We start from the raw sequence: 18,100 nt of genomic DNA on the forward strand, positions 1-18,100 counted from the left end.
TTCCTGTTTGATCCACAAATCTCCAAAAGTCAAATGATTATGATGATATGGATCTATAACAAAATAATATAATTCATGTCACAACCCTTGAGTAATCTAACGCACTTCCTGAGATCAGAGTCATGATTCAACAATGAAGTAAAAGGCATTTTGGGTCAATTAGCAACTGAAATCATATAATAAAACATAAATCTGTCAGATGAGGCAGAGTGCAGTGCAGACTTCAGCACAGACAGAAAGAGATTCACAAAACTCCACGATATAACAAAATCAGTGCAATAAAACACAAACACACAATATTAGCTGATTCGTGGCATATGAGGTATTTTAGAAAACAATTCTGAGATACTTGAGGTAGGAGCCTGAGTCTCTTTTACATTGTGGAGAAGATGCAGAACACCTTGCTTTAAATAAATACTATGCGTAAAGGCTTATAATAGGTTTACATAAACAGTATGTGTGTATATATATATATATATATATATATATATATGCATATATATTAAATATGTCTTAAAGTCTTTCAGCTCCTCCTGTAAAATGGGAGTAAAAGGCTGTTAAATACATTCCAAACAATACAGGCATGAGAAAGGAGCCAATGTCTTCACCATCGACGTAGGAATGGCCAACATTTGTTCGAAAGAATAACTTCTCGCTCCAAGAAAACCCCTGAGGCCAATTGTCAAAGACAAATAACAAAATATATTGCTAGCAGACACACGGATCAGCAGCATTTAAGACAAGATAGCAAATATCAAGCCGAGATTTGACTGTAGACTGAAGTTTAGAGATAAAAGTGTGATTGATTATGTACTTTCATGTCTAATAGAATGTGTTATTGTTTTAAGATAACCACAGATCACTGGTGACGCGTGTAAAAGGAGCCGCTGGTTTAAGAGCGGTTTTAACATTCATTTGGTCCCGGGTGATCAGGACAGTCTATTGCAAAATCGGCAATCGCCAAAACCCCAACTTAAACCCACCCCAAAACACCACCAAAATATCTTCATAAAAGCATTAAGAAATACAAGAAACAATGCATCAATCAGTCATTCGTCATTATAACACCTTTTTTTTTGTTGTTGAGTATATTCCTTTTGGCAATTTTAAACAAGTTCAGTAGAGAAACAATGTTTTTTTTTTTTTTTTTTTACTAAAAATGGAAAGCGTTTTATGCGTTTTGGCTGCTAATTTAAATTAAAACATTGTTTTAAGGGAATGATAATGCAACCGTTTGAACATTTGTGACCACAAAACCAGTCATAAGGGTCAATTCTTTGAATTATTTCTGATTAAATAAGCTTTTCATTGATGTATGGTTTGTTAGGATAGGACAATATTGGGCCGAGATACTCTACACTTTTAAAAATAAAGGTACTTTAATAGGTTTTTCACAGTGATGCCATAGAAATAACCATTTTTGGTTCCACAAAGAACCATTCAGTAACATATTTTTCTTATCTTTTTATAATCTGAAGAACCTCACAAAGATACTTTTGGGAAACAGAAAGGTTCTTCAGATGTTGAAGGTACTTTATAGAACCATTTAAACTAAAAAGGATCTTTAATGGAATCATAAAGCTCCTTTATTTTTAAGAGCGCATTTGAAATCTGGAATCTGAGTGCAAAAAAATCTACATTTTAAGACTATCACCTTTCAATTTGTCCAAGTGAAGTTCTTAGCAATGCATATTAATAATCAAAAATGAAGTTTTTATATATATTTACGATGGGCAATTTACAAAAATCCTAATGATTTTTGGCATAAAAGAAAAATTGATCATTTTGACCCACACAGTGTATTGTTGGCTATTGCTACAAATATACCTGTGCTACTTATGACTAGATCTGTGGTCCAGGGGCATATTTTTGAAAATGATACAGTTACTGTCTCAGTGTAAACTACAAAAACGTGAATTTCGCAACGTGTTTAGTCTATAGGCATGTGAGAATATGTAAAGAATTTGTATGTGTGCAAATGCATAGTGTTTCTTTACAACTACTGGCCTGGCATGAATAATATAGAGTTTTAGCAGTTTACCAGATCTCTGTGAAGGGGATTTTGCAAAAAGTTATTTTCTTTTTGTCCTGTTTTCAGCCCAAATATCTAAAAATTCTTAAATCAAGAAGGATTTTCTAGACAAGTACAAATTATTGTCTTGCTTTCAGAAAAAACAATTCAAAATTAAGTGAGTTTTTGCTTAGAACAAGCTAAATAATCTGCCAATTTTTTATTTCTAACAGAAAACAAGATATTTTTCTTACCCCATTGACAGATTATTTTGCTTGTTTCAAGCAAAAATGCACTTAATTTTTTTTTCTGAAAACAAGAAAATAATTTAGAAAGTCTAGAAAATCCTTCTTGATTTAAGAATTGTTAGATATTTTGGCTGGAAACAAGACAAAAAATGTAAGAAAAGCATTTTTTTGCAGTGTGTTTTGACATTTGTATGTGCACTGCAAAAAATACTTTTCTTACTTAGATTTTTTGTCTTGTTTCCAGTCAAAATATCTAAAAATTCTTAAATCAAGTAGGATTTTCTAGACTTTCTAAATTATTTTTATTTTATTTTTATTTTTCTAAATTATTTATTATAAAAAAACAAGTCAAAATTAAGTGGGTTTTTGCTTAGAACAAGCAAACTAATCTGCCAATGGGGTAAGCAAAAAAATTTTTTTTTTAAATTAAACAGAAAACAAGATTATTTTTCTTACCCCATTGGCAAATTATTTTGCTTGTTTCAAGCATAAACACACTTAATTGTGACTTGTTTTTTCTGAAAACAAGAAAATAATTTTTACTTGTCTAGAAAATCCTTCTTGATTTAAGAATGTTTAGATATTTTGGCTGGAAACAAGACAAAAAATCTAAGTAAGAAAAACATTTTTTTGCAGTGTGAAACGCAAAGGAAAACTTTTCTATTTTTAGTACATCGTCATTGTAAACATACCCTTAATGAAATATGTAGAACTACTTCTGTAAATACACTAAACGCTGTACTGAAATTCCTGAGAGCAGCTTTTTTCCTGAGTGTTAAACCACTAAAAAAAGTTACATTCTTCTTATCTGTTGCTTTTATAGACCTGAGGAAGTTCCAACAGCAGCATTAGCATGTGTTTTTTCCAGTATAGTGATTGGTTCTCTGCTATCTCAGTCGGCGCTCCCGGTGGGTGGCGGGGAATGACTGTGCTCCGCTTTCTCCTCTTTGACACCGCTAGACTTTCCCTGAGGTGACTGCTGTGCTTTGGCGGGGCAGTTGGCGACCATGTGCGCGACACTTTGGCAGAAATGGCATCTTTTGGGTTGGGGAGGCAACTTGCACTCTTTGGCATGGTGGTCCAGACCGCCACAATTGTAACACCTGCGGAACAATTATAATGGTAAATGTTATTAAATTAATAAAGCAATCACCATGGGAATAACACCACTTAAGCAAGATTACTTAAATCTGTTCTTAAGGGGAAACACTGCAGGCAAGAACGCTGTTTTTTCATGCACCTGCCAAGTTTGAGATTTTAGGCTTATTGTTTTTTTTTAAGTGTATTTTCAGACTAGTAGAAAAAAACACCTACAAGACACTGTTGAGTGTTTCTTTTATAGCACTTTATCTGTTTGTCAATAGATTTCAATTACAATACATCTTTTCAAAGGCTGTTTTCTCAAAATGAGTTTTGTCTCCTACACTGAGCCATAAATCTCCACTTCAGTAGCATTTACACACACTTTACATTTTTATTCTTGTCTATATCCTACAGAGGGATTTGTTCATATATAATTTGTTTGATTTTATACATTTTATTCTCCCAAAAATGGTTATATATATAGTTTTCTGCCTGTTCTAAACAATGTTTACCTATAGTCCACAAGAGTTTACATCCCTTTAATTCTTAATGCTGTGTTGTTACCTGAATGATCCACAGCTGTTATTTTTTTGTTTAGTGATAGTTGTTCATGAGTCCCTTGTTTGTCCTGAACAGTTAAACTGCCTGCTGTTCTTCAGAAAAAAACTGAACCCTTTCCAACAATGACTGTATGATTTTGAGATCCATCTTTTCACACTGAGGACAACTGAGGGACTCATATGCAACTATTACAGAAGGTTCAAACACTCACTGATGCTAAAGAAGGAAAAAAGCCGGGGGTGGAAACTTTTGAACAGAATGAAGATGTGTACATTTTTCCTATTTTCACTAACTATCTTTTTTTTTTTTCATTTAGTACTGCCCTTTAGAAGCTACAAAAGATACTTACATTTTTCCCAGAGGACAAAATAAGTTAAATTTACCCTGATCTATAAAAAGTTAATGCATTGTTTTTCCTTCTGAAGCATCAGTGAGTGTTTGAATCTTCTGTAATAGTTGTATATGAGTCCCTCAGTTGTCCTCAGTGTGAATAAATGAATCTCAAAATCATACAGTCGTTGTTGAAAAGGGTTCAAATACACAAAAATGCTGAAAAACCAAAGAATACATGGGACCTGAAGGATATTTCTGAAGTACAGCAGGCAGTTTAACTGTTCAGGACAAACAAGGGACTCATGAACAACTATCACTAAACGAAAAAACACAGCTGTGGATCATTCAGGTAACAACACAGTATTAAGAATCAAATGTATGTAAACTTTTGAACGGGATCATTTTTATAAATTCAACTATTATTTTCTCTTGTGGACTATATGTAACATCTTGTATGTGAAAAATAAAACATGCATTTTGTATGATCCCTCTTATTTTGGTAAAATAATTAACATTTGCATGTTCAGCAAGGTGTATGTAAACTTTTGACTGTATACTAAAAGACCTTTTACTTGCTAATAAGATGAAATAAAACTGCTTCCTTTAATCTAACCAAGTATATTTTAAAACATGCTTTCCTGAATGTCCATTCATGCCCAGGCTGTCAGAGTTTACACAATTATTCAGAGAAGGGCCATGTGTGCGGAGCTCCCAGTGGCATATGGGGGCCTGGTATGGGGCAGTCGCTGCTGCATTGATGTCCACTCAGCTGAGGTCATGTGGGTGACTGCAGGGCACAGGGGACTTTTGGGGGACACTAGAGCGGCTTCTGGTGGTTTATAGGCACTGACCCGAGGCCTTCATCATGCGGCACGGACGGACAGCAGGCCAAGCGTGCAGAAGGCAATGACACCCTTTGTTTGAAAAAAGCTGCAGCAGCAACCTATGAACTATGACCTCTTGCCGTCCTAACCCCCAATCACCCCACCCAGTCCCTTAACACATGCAGTTTCCATGGCAATCCTGACCCCTGACCTCTCTCGGGCACCTTCATCTGTTATCAATTAAATAAACTGCAGCGTTTTCTCCTCTGCATCCTGAAGTCACACATTCTGCTCTCCCATGTGAAAAAGACGTGTGCTTAATTGTAGTGAATGTGCACTTTTAGTGCTTCTCAGAGCTTAAAAGTGTATTTTCCAAAACAAATAAATAAATATATACTTGCAGATTACATTAATGAAGTAAAAGGACACTTAAAGAGAGATATTTTCATACTTCTAAAAACGCTCAAGTACACCTTTTTTTTAAGTGCACTTTGTAATAATGTCAAATGAAAAGTTTTACTCAAAGTACATTTTAAATTATTGTGCTTTAAAGAAGTACATTTATTCTGATGTGTTGATACATACTAAAACACTTGCAAAATACACGATGCACCACCAGTCAAAAGTTTTTGAACACTAATATTTTTAATGCTTTTTAAAGAAGTCTCTTCTACTCACCAAGCCTGCATTTATTTGATCCAGAGTGCAGCAAAAACAGTAAAGATTTCAAATATTTTTACTAATTAAAAAAGCTGTTTTCTATTTGAATATATTTTTAAAGTGTAATTTATTCCTGTGATTTCAAAGCTGAATTTTAGCATTATTACTCCAGTCTTATGATCATTCAGAAATGATTGTAATAATCTGATTTGCTGCTCAAAAAACATTCTACAACATAATTATTGTTGAAAACAGCTGAGCAGAATGTTTTTTAGGTTTCTTTGATGAATAGAAAGTTCAGAAGAACAGCATTTACCTGGAATAGAAATCTTTTGTAACATTATAAATGTCTTTATCATCACTTTTGATCAATTTAAAGCATGCTTGCTAAATAAAAAAAAAAATTCTATAATTTCTTGTATAAATATATATATATATATATACACTGACTCTAAGCTTTTGAATGGTATAGTATATAATGTTACAAAAGCTTTTTATTTCAGATAAATGCTGATCTTTGGATCTTTTAATTCATTAAAGAATCCTGAAAAAATTTATTCAACTGTTTTAAATTTTAATAATAAATAATAATAATAATAATAATAATAAAAAGTTTCTTGAACAGCAAATCAGCATATTAGAATGATTTCTGAAGGATCATGTGACACTGAACACTGGAGTAATGATGCTGAAAATTCAGCTTTGATCACAGGATAAATTAAATATTTTATATTTAAATAGAAAGCTGTTTTTTTATAGTAAAATTATTTCACAATATTACAGATTTTCTGTATTTTGGATTAAATAAATGCAGGCTTGGTGAGCAGAATTCTTTAAAAAATCTTACTGTTCAAAAACTTGACTGGTAGTGTATACTAATGTAATATACTTTATACATTTAACTGTAGTGCACTGTTTGATAATATATTTACAATGAACATATTTTAAATGTTTTGAAATGCCACAGTCGTTACAAATGTGTAATTACAAATATTTTTAAATACACGACATACAAGTCTCAATATAAGTGACATTAGTTTTAATACAATAGTTTTAAAACTACACCTTTTTACACAAGCATGTAATATGAATTTTAACTATACATTGTTATTTAATTTGTATATAGCATGCTATGAAAACATTACTTGCATTCTTTCTACATTCTTAACTTCATAAAGTATATTATTTCTGTAGTAAAGATTGCTAAAATGCACTTGTTTTTCACAAAGGCTGCTTCAAAACAATGAAGCTCATTGCAGAGAGTCCATTGAGCTGAATGAATAACCACGATGGACAGATGTGGTTTTCTTAAAGGGGAAACATGCTCCAGGGATGCATCGAACGCAGGCCTCGCAAGACCCTTTGAGCATGTAACGATCTGATACTGTCAACACAGTGTCTTTCACAGTAATCAGAACAGACTGACCGATGGGCCAAATGATACAACTCTAACCTCCAATCGCAGTGAGAGCTCAGAAAGGTTTATTTTGGTAGCATTTGGCTCCAGGGAGCAAATAAAACTTTCTTTACTTCTGTACCATAATTCTGTTTTTCTTTTTACAAATCAAATCTAAAAATCCTAAAAATCACATACTTGCAGTTAATATTTAAAGTGGCCTCTTTAAAGTCCTCTTTGTAAACAACAGCCACCGGATTGGGGGATATCCATCAGGTATAAATGCATCAGTGACCAGGCGTTTTAAACAGTTATTGATCCGGGTCACATCGACAGCCTGTCCATGCAGCCCTAACCGAGGAAGGAGGAGGGGGAAGGGGAGGAACCAGTGAAAGGGGTGAAGTGACCAAACCTCATTTTTGGAGAGATCACAGTGAGGGCTTCAGGCTCTCCCTTTGGGCTGATAAAACATACACACTGAGGCTGAAGAAAGACCCACACCCTGGAAAAAGTGCTAAAATGCAACTCTAATCTAAAGGATTAGCTATCTTCTATCTGTAATATCTATATCTACAAATGCTAATAAGCATGAAAAATCAGGTCGTTCTAAAATATTTCGCTTTCAGTTTCGTGTGCACATTAAAAACAATGACAGAATGGCAATTAAATAATACAATTTTAAATTCAAGGCTTAGAAAGCGATATTGAAAAACAAATATGCATGACATAATTTTGAACAAAATCTGTATGTGACGTCATTTGGAACTTAATAACGTGCTGTAATCTTTAAAATGACTTTTATCGTTATAAATTATGTAGTCAGATTAATCTAGTGATTAAATCATAATTCTGAATTAATTTAGATATTTCAATATTTGCAGTGCCATAAATGCCCCCCCAAAAAAACACATCAACTCTTTCACAAATGGCTTGTTGTATTAGAAATGTTGTATTAGACAAGCAGTCTTAATAAAATGAATTCTGCAATCTCAAGCTAAATGAATGAATACTGAATAAACTTGGATAAAACCATAACTACTGAACAAATATCAGTGTGACAAGCTTTATACTTAAAATCATTCAGCTACAAGTTGCTTCTTAGTAAATTTAAATGTTACACTCTCAGAATTTTTTTACAAAAGCTATCACTAGAGCAGTGGCATTTAAAAATATGTACAATTTTGTTCATAATATGCAGTATTTAGGGGTAAATATTGTACAATTTTTTTCTCAAATTTGACCAAAACAGACTTTTTTCACTTCTTTTGGTTGTATCTTAAAATTAGACCGTGCACATTCAAGATCATTTTAGATGTCAAATTACTATTTGGAGCATTGGGATCACTAGAAAAGGGCTTAATGTCCTTTTTTTTGTGAAAACCTCAAATTTGTTCAAAACCGACTTTTTTCACTTCTTTTGCCTGTAGCTCAAAATTAGACTGTGCATATTCAAGATCATTTTAGATGTTTAATTACTATTTGAAGTACTGGGATCACTAGAAAATGGCTTAATGTAAAAAAAATTTTTGTGAAAACCTCAAATTTGACCAAAACTGACTTTTTCCACTTCTTTTGCCTGAAGCTCAAAATTAGACCATGCATATTCAAGATCATTTTAGATGTTTAATTACTATTTGGAGCATTGGGATCACTAGAAAAAGGCTTAACGTACACATTTTTTTGTGTGAAAACCTCAAATTGACCAAAACTGACTTTCTAAATTCTTTTGCATGTAGGTTAAAATTAGGCTGTGCACATTCAAGAACATTTTAAATGTTTAATTACTATTTGGATCACTAGAAAAGGGCCTAACGTAGAATTTTTTTTTTTTTTTTTTTTTTTGTGAAAACCTCATTTGTTCAAAACTGACTTTTTTCACTTCTTTTGCCTGTAGCTCAAAATTAGACTGTGCATATTCAAGATCATTTTAGATGTTTAATTACTATTTGAAGCATTGGGATCACTAGAAAAGGCCTTCATGTAATTTTTTTGTGAAAACCTCAAATTTGACCAAAACTGACTTTTTCCACTTCTTTTGCCTGTAGCTCAAAATTAGACCGTGCACATTCAAGATCATTTTAGATGTTTAATTACTATTTGGAGCATTGGGATCACTAGAAAAAGGCTTAACGTACACATTTTTTGTGTGAAAACCTCAAATTTGACCAAAACTGACTTTCTAAATTCTTTTGCATGTAGGTTAAAATTAGACTGTGCATATTCAAGAACATTTTAAATGTTTAATTACTATTTGGAGCATTAGTACCACTAGAAAAGGCCTTAACATACAATTATTTTTGTGACAACCTCAAATTTGACCAAAACCGACTTTTTCACTTCTTTTGCCTGTGGCTCAAAATTAGACCTTGCACTTTCAAAATAATTTTAGATGTTTAATTACATTTGAAGCATTGGGATCACTAGAAAAGGGCCTAACGTAGAATTTATTTTTATTTTTTTGTGAAAACCTCATTTGTTCAAAACCGACTTTTTTCACTTCTTTTGCCTGTGGCTCAAAATTAGACCGTGCACATTCAAGATCTTTTCAAATTTTTAATTACTGTTTGGAGCATTGGGATAACTAGAAAAGGCCTTCATGTAATTTTTTTTGTGAAAACCTCAAATTTTACCAAAGCTGACTTTTTTCACTTATTTTGCCTGAAGCTCAAAATTAGGCCGTGCACATTCAAGATCATTTTACATGTTTAATTACTGTTTGGAGCATTGGGATCACTAGAAAAGGGCTTTTCATTTTGCCAACAAGGATCACAAATGAAAGTTTCTCTAGAGAACCCAAAATGGTTCTTCCATGACTGTAAAACCCCCTTTTGGAGCATTTATTTTGAAGAGTTCATAGCTCTGAGACGACTCACCTATCTCCTTTGGCCCGGCGTTTCTGGACGTTTTTGCCTTTAGGTCTCCTCTCACTGCCCAGACAGTGAGCTCCTCCAGGACCCGTCACCCGCAGAGACTCAAGACCCTTGGAGGACTTCTTAAACGTGAATTCGACAGCCTCACCCTCTTTCAGACTGCGGAAACCCTCCATGTGCAGCTTACTCTGAAAGAAGCAGACAAGGACAGAGAAACACTGTCAGTAAGGTCACCACACTAAATCCACATTCATACAGATTCTGAACTAATTACATGCAGAAGGCAAGAAATTGCTACTAGGCTGAAAATACAAAACATCTGGTCACAGTGTTTGTGTTACTGTGGAACTCTGTTGAAGCAAAACGTTCTCAGAGGACCAAAACATTAAAGGACTTTTTTGTGATGTTTTTATGAGCTGTTTGGACTCTCACTCTGACGGCACCCATTCACTGCAGACGATCCATTGGTGAGCAAATGATGTAATGCAAAATTCTCCAAACTCATCTATATTTCAGATGGTCTAAGGGAGGAGTACGTTTTCAGCGACTTTAAATTTTTTGATGAACTTTTCATTGAACTAGCTGAGTATGTGCATCTGTATTGTGTAATCTATGTTCTTATGGGATTTGAAAATGAAAGCGAGTGATTTATGTGTGAAAAACCCATGCCTTACCATCCCCCGACCCAGGTTACAGCATTCCTGATTCACACACACAACCCCCACAGTACACACAGGTCTCTTAATCCCCCTGACTGACCACTGGGAAGATGCTGTGGGGTCCAGAAAAATTCTTCACATGGTTGCTTGGCTTTAGTGTATCCTGAGGGCGAACATTGTCCCCGGGAAAAATTAGCTACTGTTGCAGAGCGTAAATGAGCAGCTGAACTAATTATTTAAAGGAATACTTCACCCATCATTAACTCACACTCATGTCGTTCCAAACCTGTGTGACTTTCTCTTTTCTGTGAAATATAAAACATGGAATTCTTAAAGTTGCCATGAGATGAAAATTCACCCTTATATTATTGTTCTTAATGTGAATGATTCTTGAATGCATGTTTTTTTTACCTTGTAATTTTTTATCAGAAAGTGATCACTCTTCATAATGCGCATTCAGATCTGCCTCCATTTATGAATTCATTTCCCACACTTCTCAAATTAACAACCAATGCTTAAACCAAGTTCCCATCCCACTTTTCTTTCCTTTAATTTTCTGTTACACTTTGATGTATTTAGGAAAACAAAAAACATAACATAAGACTTGTATTGTGTAATTGTGACTTTCTCTCAAACAAAACAAATTAAAAATGGCATTCACACAGCTCAAACGGTAAAGCAAGCTGCAATGCCAAGGTCATGGGTTTGATTTCTTGGAAATGCATGAACTGCTTAATTGTATACATTGAATGCAATGTAAGTTGCTTTGGATAGAAATGCAGAAATGTAAAAAGGATTTTAAAAACCCACATTAAAGTATATAATTAATTAATGAGAAAAGTAGCCGTGTCTAAATGTATTAAGCAATTCACAAAACTGGTCTGAATGATTTGAGTTCAGTTCATCACACAAAGCTATCATGTGGCTTGAGAAGACTTGCATGGACACTTTTAGGTTCTTTTTTGAAGATTAAATGCCTCAGTTCCCATTTATTGTCATTGCATGGAACAGAGTGACCAGCACAGTCCTCAGAAAATTGACCTTTTGTGTTTAATAAAAGGAAGATAATCATATGTTTGGAACAAGATGAGTTGGGTAAATGACAATTGTATTTTATAGTGAACTGAAAGCCTTTTACAGATTATATTCACAGACAACTAATGCTACACTGTACTTAGAAATCTACATTCTACACAGAATGGCACTCTATTCATGTTGCAGTTCATAATTATCTGCCACCAAACAATGGCAGCGTTGTGATGCCATGCAGCAAATGCATTGTTTTAATAGAACTGATAAAAAATGGAAATGCGGACCTTGTACTTTTAGATCAAAGCATCTGCCAAATACATAAATGTGACATGGGTCCACAAAATCAGTCTAAAGGGTACATTTTCTGAAATTGAGATTCATACAACATCTGAAATCTGAATAAATAAACTTCTTTATTGATGTATGGTTGATAGGACAATATTTGGCAGAGATACAACTATTTGAAAATCTGAAATGTGAGGGTGCAAAAAAATCTAAATGTTGAAAAAAAAAAAAATCACCTTTAAAATTGTCCAAATAAAGTTCTTAGCAATGCATATTACTAATCAAAAATTCAGTTTTGATATATTTAAATTTACAAAATATCTTCATGGACCATGATCTTTACTTAATATCCTAATGTTTTTTGGCATAAAAGAAAAATCTATAATTTTGATCCATACAATGTATTGTTGGCTATTGCTACAAATATACCCACGCTACCTAAGACTGGTTTTGTGTTCCAGGGTCACAAATGTTGATGAACACAATGAGTAGATGTAGAAATTATAGAAATTATATTTTGCATTCGAACATTAGGATTTTAAGCACTGTTTCCTTGACTGAAATTGCATTTTTATCTCCCTCCTCCAATTGTCAGTAGCCAACAATCAATGCAAAACAAATTTGCATTACTGTAATGCAGAAATGATGACGTATCTATGATCTGTAAAGTAATATTAGGTGTTAAGGTTAATATTTTAACTGTTTTGCCGTATATCAGAGTTTATGCAGCATAGTTTGTCAACATTTTGCTAAAAACTGAAAACAGGAAAATCGTAATTATTCCACTTTTTGTAAATAAGACCAACGTATCAAACACACTGTTGGTGGATCATCAGGTTTGGGTTTGGCCTTAGAGGTCTAGTAGTATTACAGATCTTCTTACTGATGTGATGTAACAGCCCCCAATGATTGAAGATCTATAGTTGTGTATGTTTTGGTGAAAACATCATTGGATACAACTATGTTGTGACAGATGCAGCGTTCCCTTTCAAGTACGTCCATTGTGTGTCGGTCAAAGTGACCGTTAACTCTATTTCCCTAGACACGTGTGACCCCCCAACCCCCAACTTCCCTTCCTCCCACTGACATGCCCCTGACATTCCCCTGATGCTCCGAGGCATCTTTTAAAGCTCTTCCTACAGTAAAAACCTTGTAAAGTGAGCATGTTCACAGTATCCGTACTGTATGGACATGCATGATCCATATGTAACAGTCACACAGGTGATGGAGAAATCAGAAGCAAGCAGGTTGTGACATAACAGGAAGCAAAAGTCCAGAAAGAAAGCAAGGATCTGTCACGCTCTCTTTCTTTTGTCTGCTCTCACAAAGAGCAGCAAAGTTAATGTCGTGTAGCTGAGGCCTGCTGTCACGACCAAACGTGTGTGCAGCACGTGGATCATGAATAGATGTGGCGATGGACTAATATATCGGCCTGGCCTATATCTGGCTGTTTTGAGAAAACTGATCACTTTCCATTGGACATTTTGTGTTTTTAAGTCAGTCAATACTGTGAAAAACAAATGTTCATTTGCCTCAATTTTGCATATGCATAATCAAGTTGAATTATATCAGTCATCACTTTATAAAAATAAAGGTGCTTCAAAGGTTCTTCACAGCGATGCCATAGAAGATCCATTTTTGGTTCCACAAAGAACCATTTAGTCAAAAGTTCTTTAAAGAACCATCTCTTTCTCACCTTTTATAATCTGAAGAACCTTCTTTCACCACAAAGAACCTTTTGTGAAACAGAAAGGTTCCTCAGATGTTAAAGGTTCTTTATGGAACCATTTAGACAATAAAGGTAAGAGTGATTTTGCATTTGCTTTAACTTACACCCCACTCAAAACCCCAATCAACAACTTCAGTTTGCTCACTGACAGGCCTAAAGCTTATAGACTTCTACAACAACACAGAAAATGTACTACATGCCCAATACTACTTCTAATCTATTGTTTAAGGGGGCATTGTGATTTGCTAAATGTGCCAGATTATAAAAGAAAAATAAAATAGTCACAGTAGGTTTCTGAGACACAAATGGCCACCCAGTTGGTCGCCTCAACAAAAACTGGTTCCTAAATGCTACCTCAATAGCACAAACGTATCTGGCAAATGACTTTATGGCAGGAAACAAGATTAAAGGCGTCTTCCTTGAAGGTACACTTGCTGACAGGCCAGACTTTTGTTTTAAGACATGGCACTTAGATGGGAATTGAGAGGTAAAGGGTGAAAACTACTAACCATATATGCAGACCAATACTATTACTGCAGAAGTTCAAACACTTTTTCTGGGAAGTGATGCTGTTTGACTAGTGTTTGGACAATCAGAAAAGATTGTTTCAGCCATTTAAGAGCTAACTAAGCAGTTTTAGGTTTCAGATGTTGGCTTTCCAAATAGGAAAGAGGTCAATGCAAAAAGGAGTACTGCAGGGATGATGTATTTTTGTAGAGCAAAATCCAAAACAAGTAAGCACTTTGTGGTTCTATCATCCTTAAGTCAATTGTTTTTTTTAAATAGGTCTTTGATAAAATGCCTGAAATAAGGTCTGTGGTGTACATCAGGGTTTCTGCAGGGTTTATAAAGGCAAATTTATGACTTTATAAAGACCTGTTAAAGACCAATTTGAAGAAAAAGATTAAATACATTAATATGTTAAATGTCTAAGGGAAAACACAATCAGTTGTTTTATAATTTTAATAGTTATAATTATTTCAAAATGTAAAACTTGCGAATTAGCTCTGCTGCCAATTACTAGAATATGAACACAACTTTTACTGAGCACACTGCCAAAAACTGACGTTCTTCCTTTGTATATTTGTCTTGTTTTCCAATGCAAATGTCTAATGAATCTTAAACCAATTTACATTTACTTAAGAAGCTAAATGACATAAGTCTTGTTCATGATTAAAAAGAACAAATATCCTCAAAGAGAAAATACGTTTTCATACCCATGTACAGATATATATATAATATATATATATATATATATATATATATATATATATATATATATATAAATTTTAGCAATGCATTCAACATTTAATGCCATGACCTAATAAGTTTAAGACTTGCTGCTTTAAGATGTATTTAAGGTCTTAATTTGTGGACTTTTTAAGACCTGCAGAAACCCTCAAGCTCAATATATTTTCATGTTTTATTCTATGACATAAAATACATCAGTAATACCTCCTTGTTATTTTTTTTAAGCTTTTACTTAAAACAGCAGCTAAATGGGACTTACAGGGGTTGTCACGGATACCAAACGGTCTTATTGTGTTTATAATCTATTTATGCTTGACAATTCATAAAAGTTTTGTTCGTTTGTTATGATTATCATAATGAACAAAACATCTTTTCTTGGTCACAGAGCTTATTTTCTGCAATAGTCCAAAAGTCAATGGAAAAAAATACTTTTTTGTTTTTGTTTTGAGAGGACCAGGGGTGATACTAAAATATTCCAATTCATGGAACATTATTGTCTGATCAGCTGATTTTACACTGAATTACTTGATTATAGCGTTTCTCAACACATACCTGATGGACAAACACGTCGACTGGAGTTTCTAAAGGCACACCATCTCGTGTGTTCATGGACAGGAACCCAAAACCCATCCGAACATTGAACCACTTGCACACGCCCACGCCGTGGTACGACTGAGGGTCTTCCTCTGCGGCCTGCCCCTCCTCCTCCTCTGTTTTCGTACAGCCTCCTGCGAAACCATTTACATTTAACATCACTGGTTTTACAAAAGAAAATATGTGACCCTGGGCCACAAAACCAGTCTTAAGTCGCTGGGGTATATTTGTAGCAATAGCCAAAAATGCATTGTATGAGTCAAAATTATTGATTTTTCTTTTATGCCAAAAAACATTAGGAAATTAAGTAAAGAGCATGTTCCATGAAGATTTTTTGTAAAATTCCTACTGTAAACCTATCAAAATGTAATTTTTGATTAGTAATATGCATTGTTAAGAACTTAATTTGCACAACTTTAAAGGTGATTTTCTCAGTATTTAGATTTTTTGCACCCTCAGATTTCAGATTTTCAAATAGATGTATCTCGGGCAAATATTGTCCTATCCTAACAAACCATACATCAATAGAAAGCTTATTTATTGAGCTTTCGTATGATGTATATATCTCAGTTTTGTAAAATTTAACCTTACGACTGGTTTTGTGGTCCAGGGTCACATATGCGCATGCAGGCATGTATTCAAATATGAAATTTAAAAATTCGAATGTAAGATACATTTGAAACATTCTAAAATAACTGCCGGCAAAATGACAGACCTAACCAACAGAGGCTGTTTTAAATTATTTTCACGATAAACCTGCGCCACAGCTCAAACGGTTTACTTTAACTTTATTTCAATGTTTTACATAGGCCTACTGTAGAATACGTATCTGTAACCTTGCATGACTACAAAAAAAAAAATAATCTTAGCCTAAACTGTAGCTTAAAAAGCAGTATTTACTACTCTCTCCATGTATGTTGAAGTATTATTCAATTACGATTATTAGCCTACGATATTTTGTGTAAATTGTGGAATAAATAGAGGCAACGAATTCACTTAGCCAAAACGGAAAACAGGTACGAAATGCCATTGATAAAACAATTTAAAATGCTTTACTTACGATACAAATATACATTTGTAATATTCGTTTTAATTGAAATGAATCAAGTTTAGAACATGGCTTCGTTTGAATAATTAATAGGCTTTTATCATTTTAAAATTCGATTAATTTGTCTCAATGGCAACCCATGCTGGTTTTTAGATGCTTCTCTCTCTCCAAAGTGATGGAGACTTTTCCAGATGTGTCTAAACATGGTCAAACCTGCGCAGAACACACTCGTACTTTCTTCTACTTCACCTTGATAGTCCTGGAGTAAAACTGAACAAATATTGATCTGAATGAAATCCACGCGTTCGTTTTCCTTTCCTTCTGCGACCAGCGCGGGCCTAAAACCTCCCTCAAGTCTCATGAAAGCACTTTCACAACTCAGTCTTCAAGAAAAAATCATGTAAAACAAAGAAAAGCTTCACGATACCCTCACTTACAGGCGTACACGAGGGAGTGGGGGTCAGAAGGAAAAGACATAGAGAAGAAGAAACCTGAAGACAATGCGTGGACCCCCCAACCCTCGCGTCCCCTAAACAAACAACACCTTGATGTATTTATGAAGAGGACTAGAACTTCCAAAAACAAATGACATAGGCCTACCCTCTGCCATGGGTTCCTGTCTTCGCCTTCTCTATGTTTTTATGTTTCAATTCTCCTGATGTTCAGTGTGGGATGTTTGGGTTAAATCTCAGTTCTCCAGGTGATCTCTCAGTGTTTCGGTGACTGCCCTGAACTGATGATACTTCTCATGCTCGACCCCCTCTCTCTCCCTCTCTCCCTGTTTCGGTCAAGTCCACGTGATTCCCAATCACTCTCCCTTCCAGGATGACCAACACCAATTCCTCAATGGATGCCCCCCTTAGTCCAAAACAAGCCAATCACACAAGGAGACCACCGCGAAAACGTCCAGCCCCCAAACTCCTTCACACATAGGTGACCAAAACCCTACATTAGATATTTGTTTCTATGATGACACTTTGGAAAAGACGATCAGATGACACTTAAGTCACACCGACATGATTGCATTATTATTTATTTTTAAGTGGTAGCCTACTCAGGAAGTAATTGGTCTCCAACTATCATCTAATCTTTCGATTAATTCCGAGTTACTGTTTCGTTTTAGATGTTTGTTTAGATGTTTCCAAATGAAATGGGCTCAAATACATGTTCAAAATGAGAGCAAACCTCTCCGTGATGCAAATATATATTTGTTTAAAGTTTCTGATCATTTTAACCACGGTTTGGAAATATGTTTGACACAGACTAATTGCCGTTTCAAAGCGGAAACTAAAAATGTATAAAAAAGTAATTTTCTCTTCTTAAGTGATTAACAGTGGGACAACGAATAAAGAAATACGTAAATTCAAATAAAACTTATAACGCTTCGGGGAGTTCAGGATTCATATTCATTACAACAAATGCACATTTAAGATGGTTAAATTCTAAGATATTCCTATATATTATTATTCGCTATGTTTGTTTTAAATACATTTGGGCATTATGGAATAAAAAGGAA

At 34.4% G+C, this 18,100-nt stretch overlaps 1 protein-coding gene across 1 annotated transcript; it reads right to left on the bottom strand.

The window, feature by feature from the left end:
• Window positions 1-3,151: 3,151 nt before the first annotated feature.
• lin28aa (lin-28 homolog Aa) lies at window positions 3,152-17,194 on the bottom strand. Its single transcript, XM_073846648.1, has 4 exons — window positions 17,185-17,194; window positions 15,495-15,670; window positions 9,990-10,174; window positions 3,152-3,362 (listed from the first exon to the last, which is right to left on the bottom strand). Exons 1-4 carry the CDS (start codon window positions 17,192-17,194, stop codon window positions 3,152-3,154), a joined length of 582 nt encoding a protein of 193 aa, XP_073702749.1.
• Window positions 17,195-18,100: the final 906 nt, after the last annotated feature.

The sequence above is a fragment of the Garra rufa genome, chromosome 9, assembly GCF_049309525.1.
Source record: "Garra rufa chromosome 9, GarRuf1.0, whole genome shotgun sequence".
In the NCBI taxonomy this organism is placed as follows: Eukaryota; Metazoa; Chordata; class Actinopteri; order Cypriniformes; family Cyprinidae; genus Garra; species Garra rufa.

Coding starts and splice junctions, on each gene's coding strand:
- lin28aa (XM_073846648.1), bottom strand. Junction 10,175..15,494: donor TCGACGTGTTTGTCCATCAG/GTATGTGTTGAG, acceptor TGCTTCTTTCAG/AGTAAGCTGCACATGGAGGG. Junction 3,363..9,989: donor CGCCGGGCCAAAGGAGATAG/GTGAGTCGTCTC, acceptor ATTGTTCCGCAG/GTGTTACAATTGTGGCGGTC.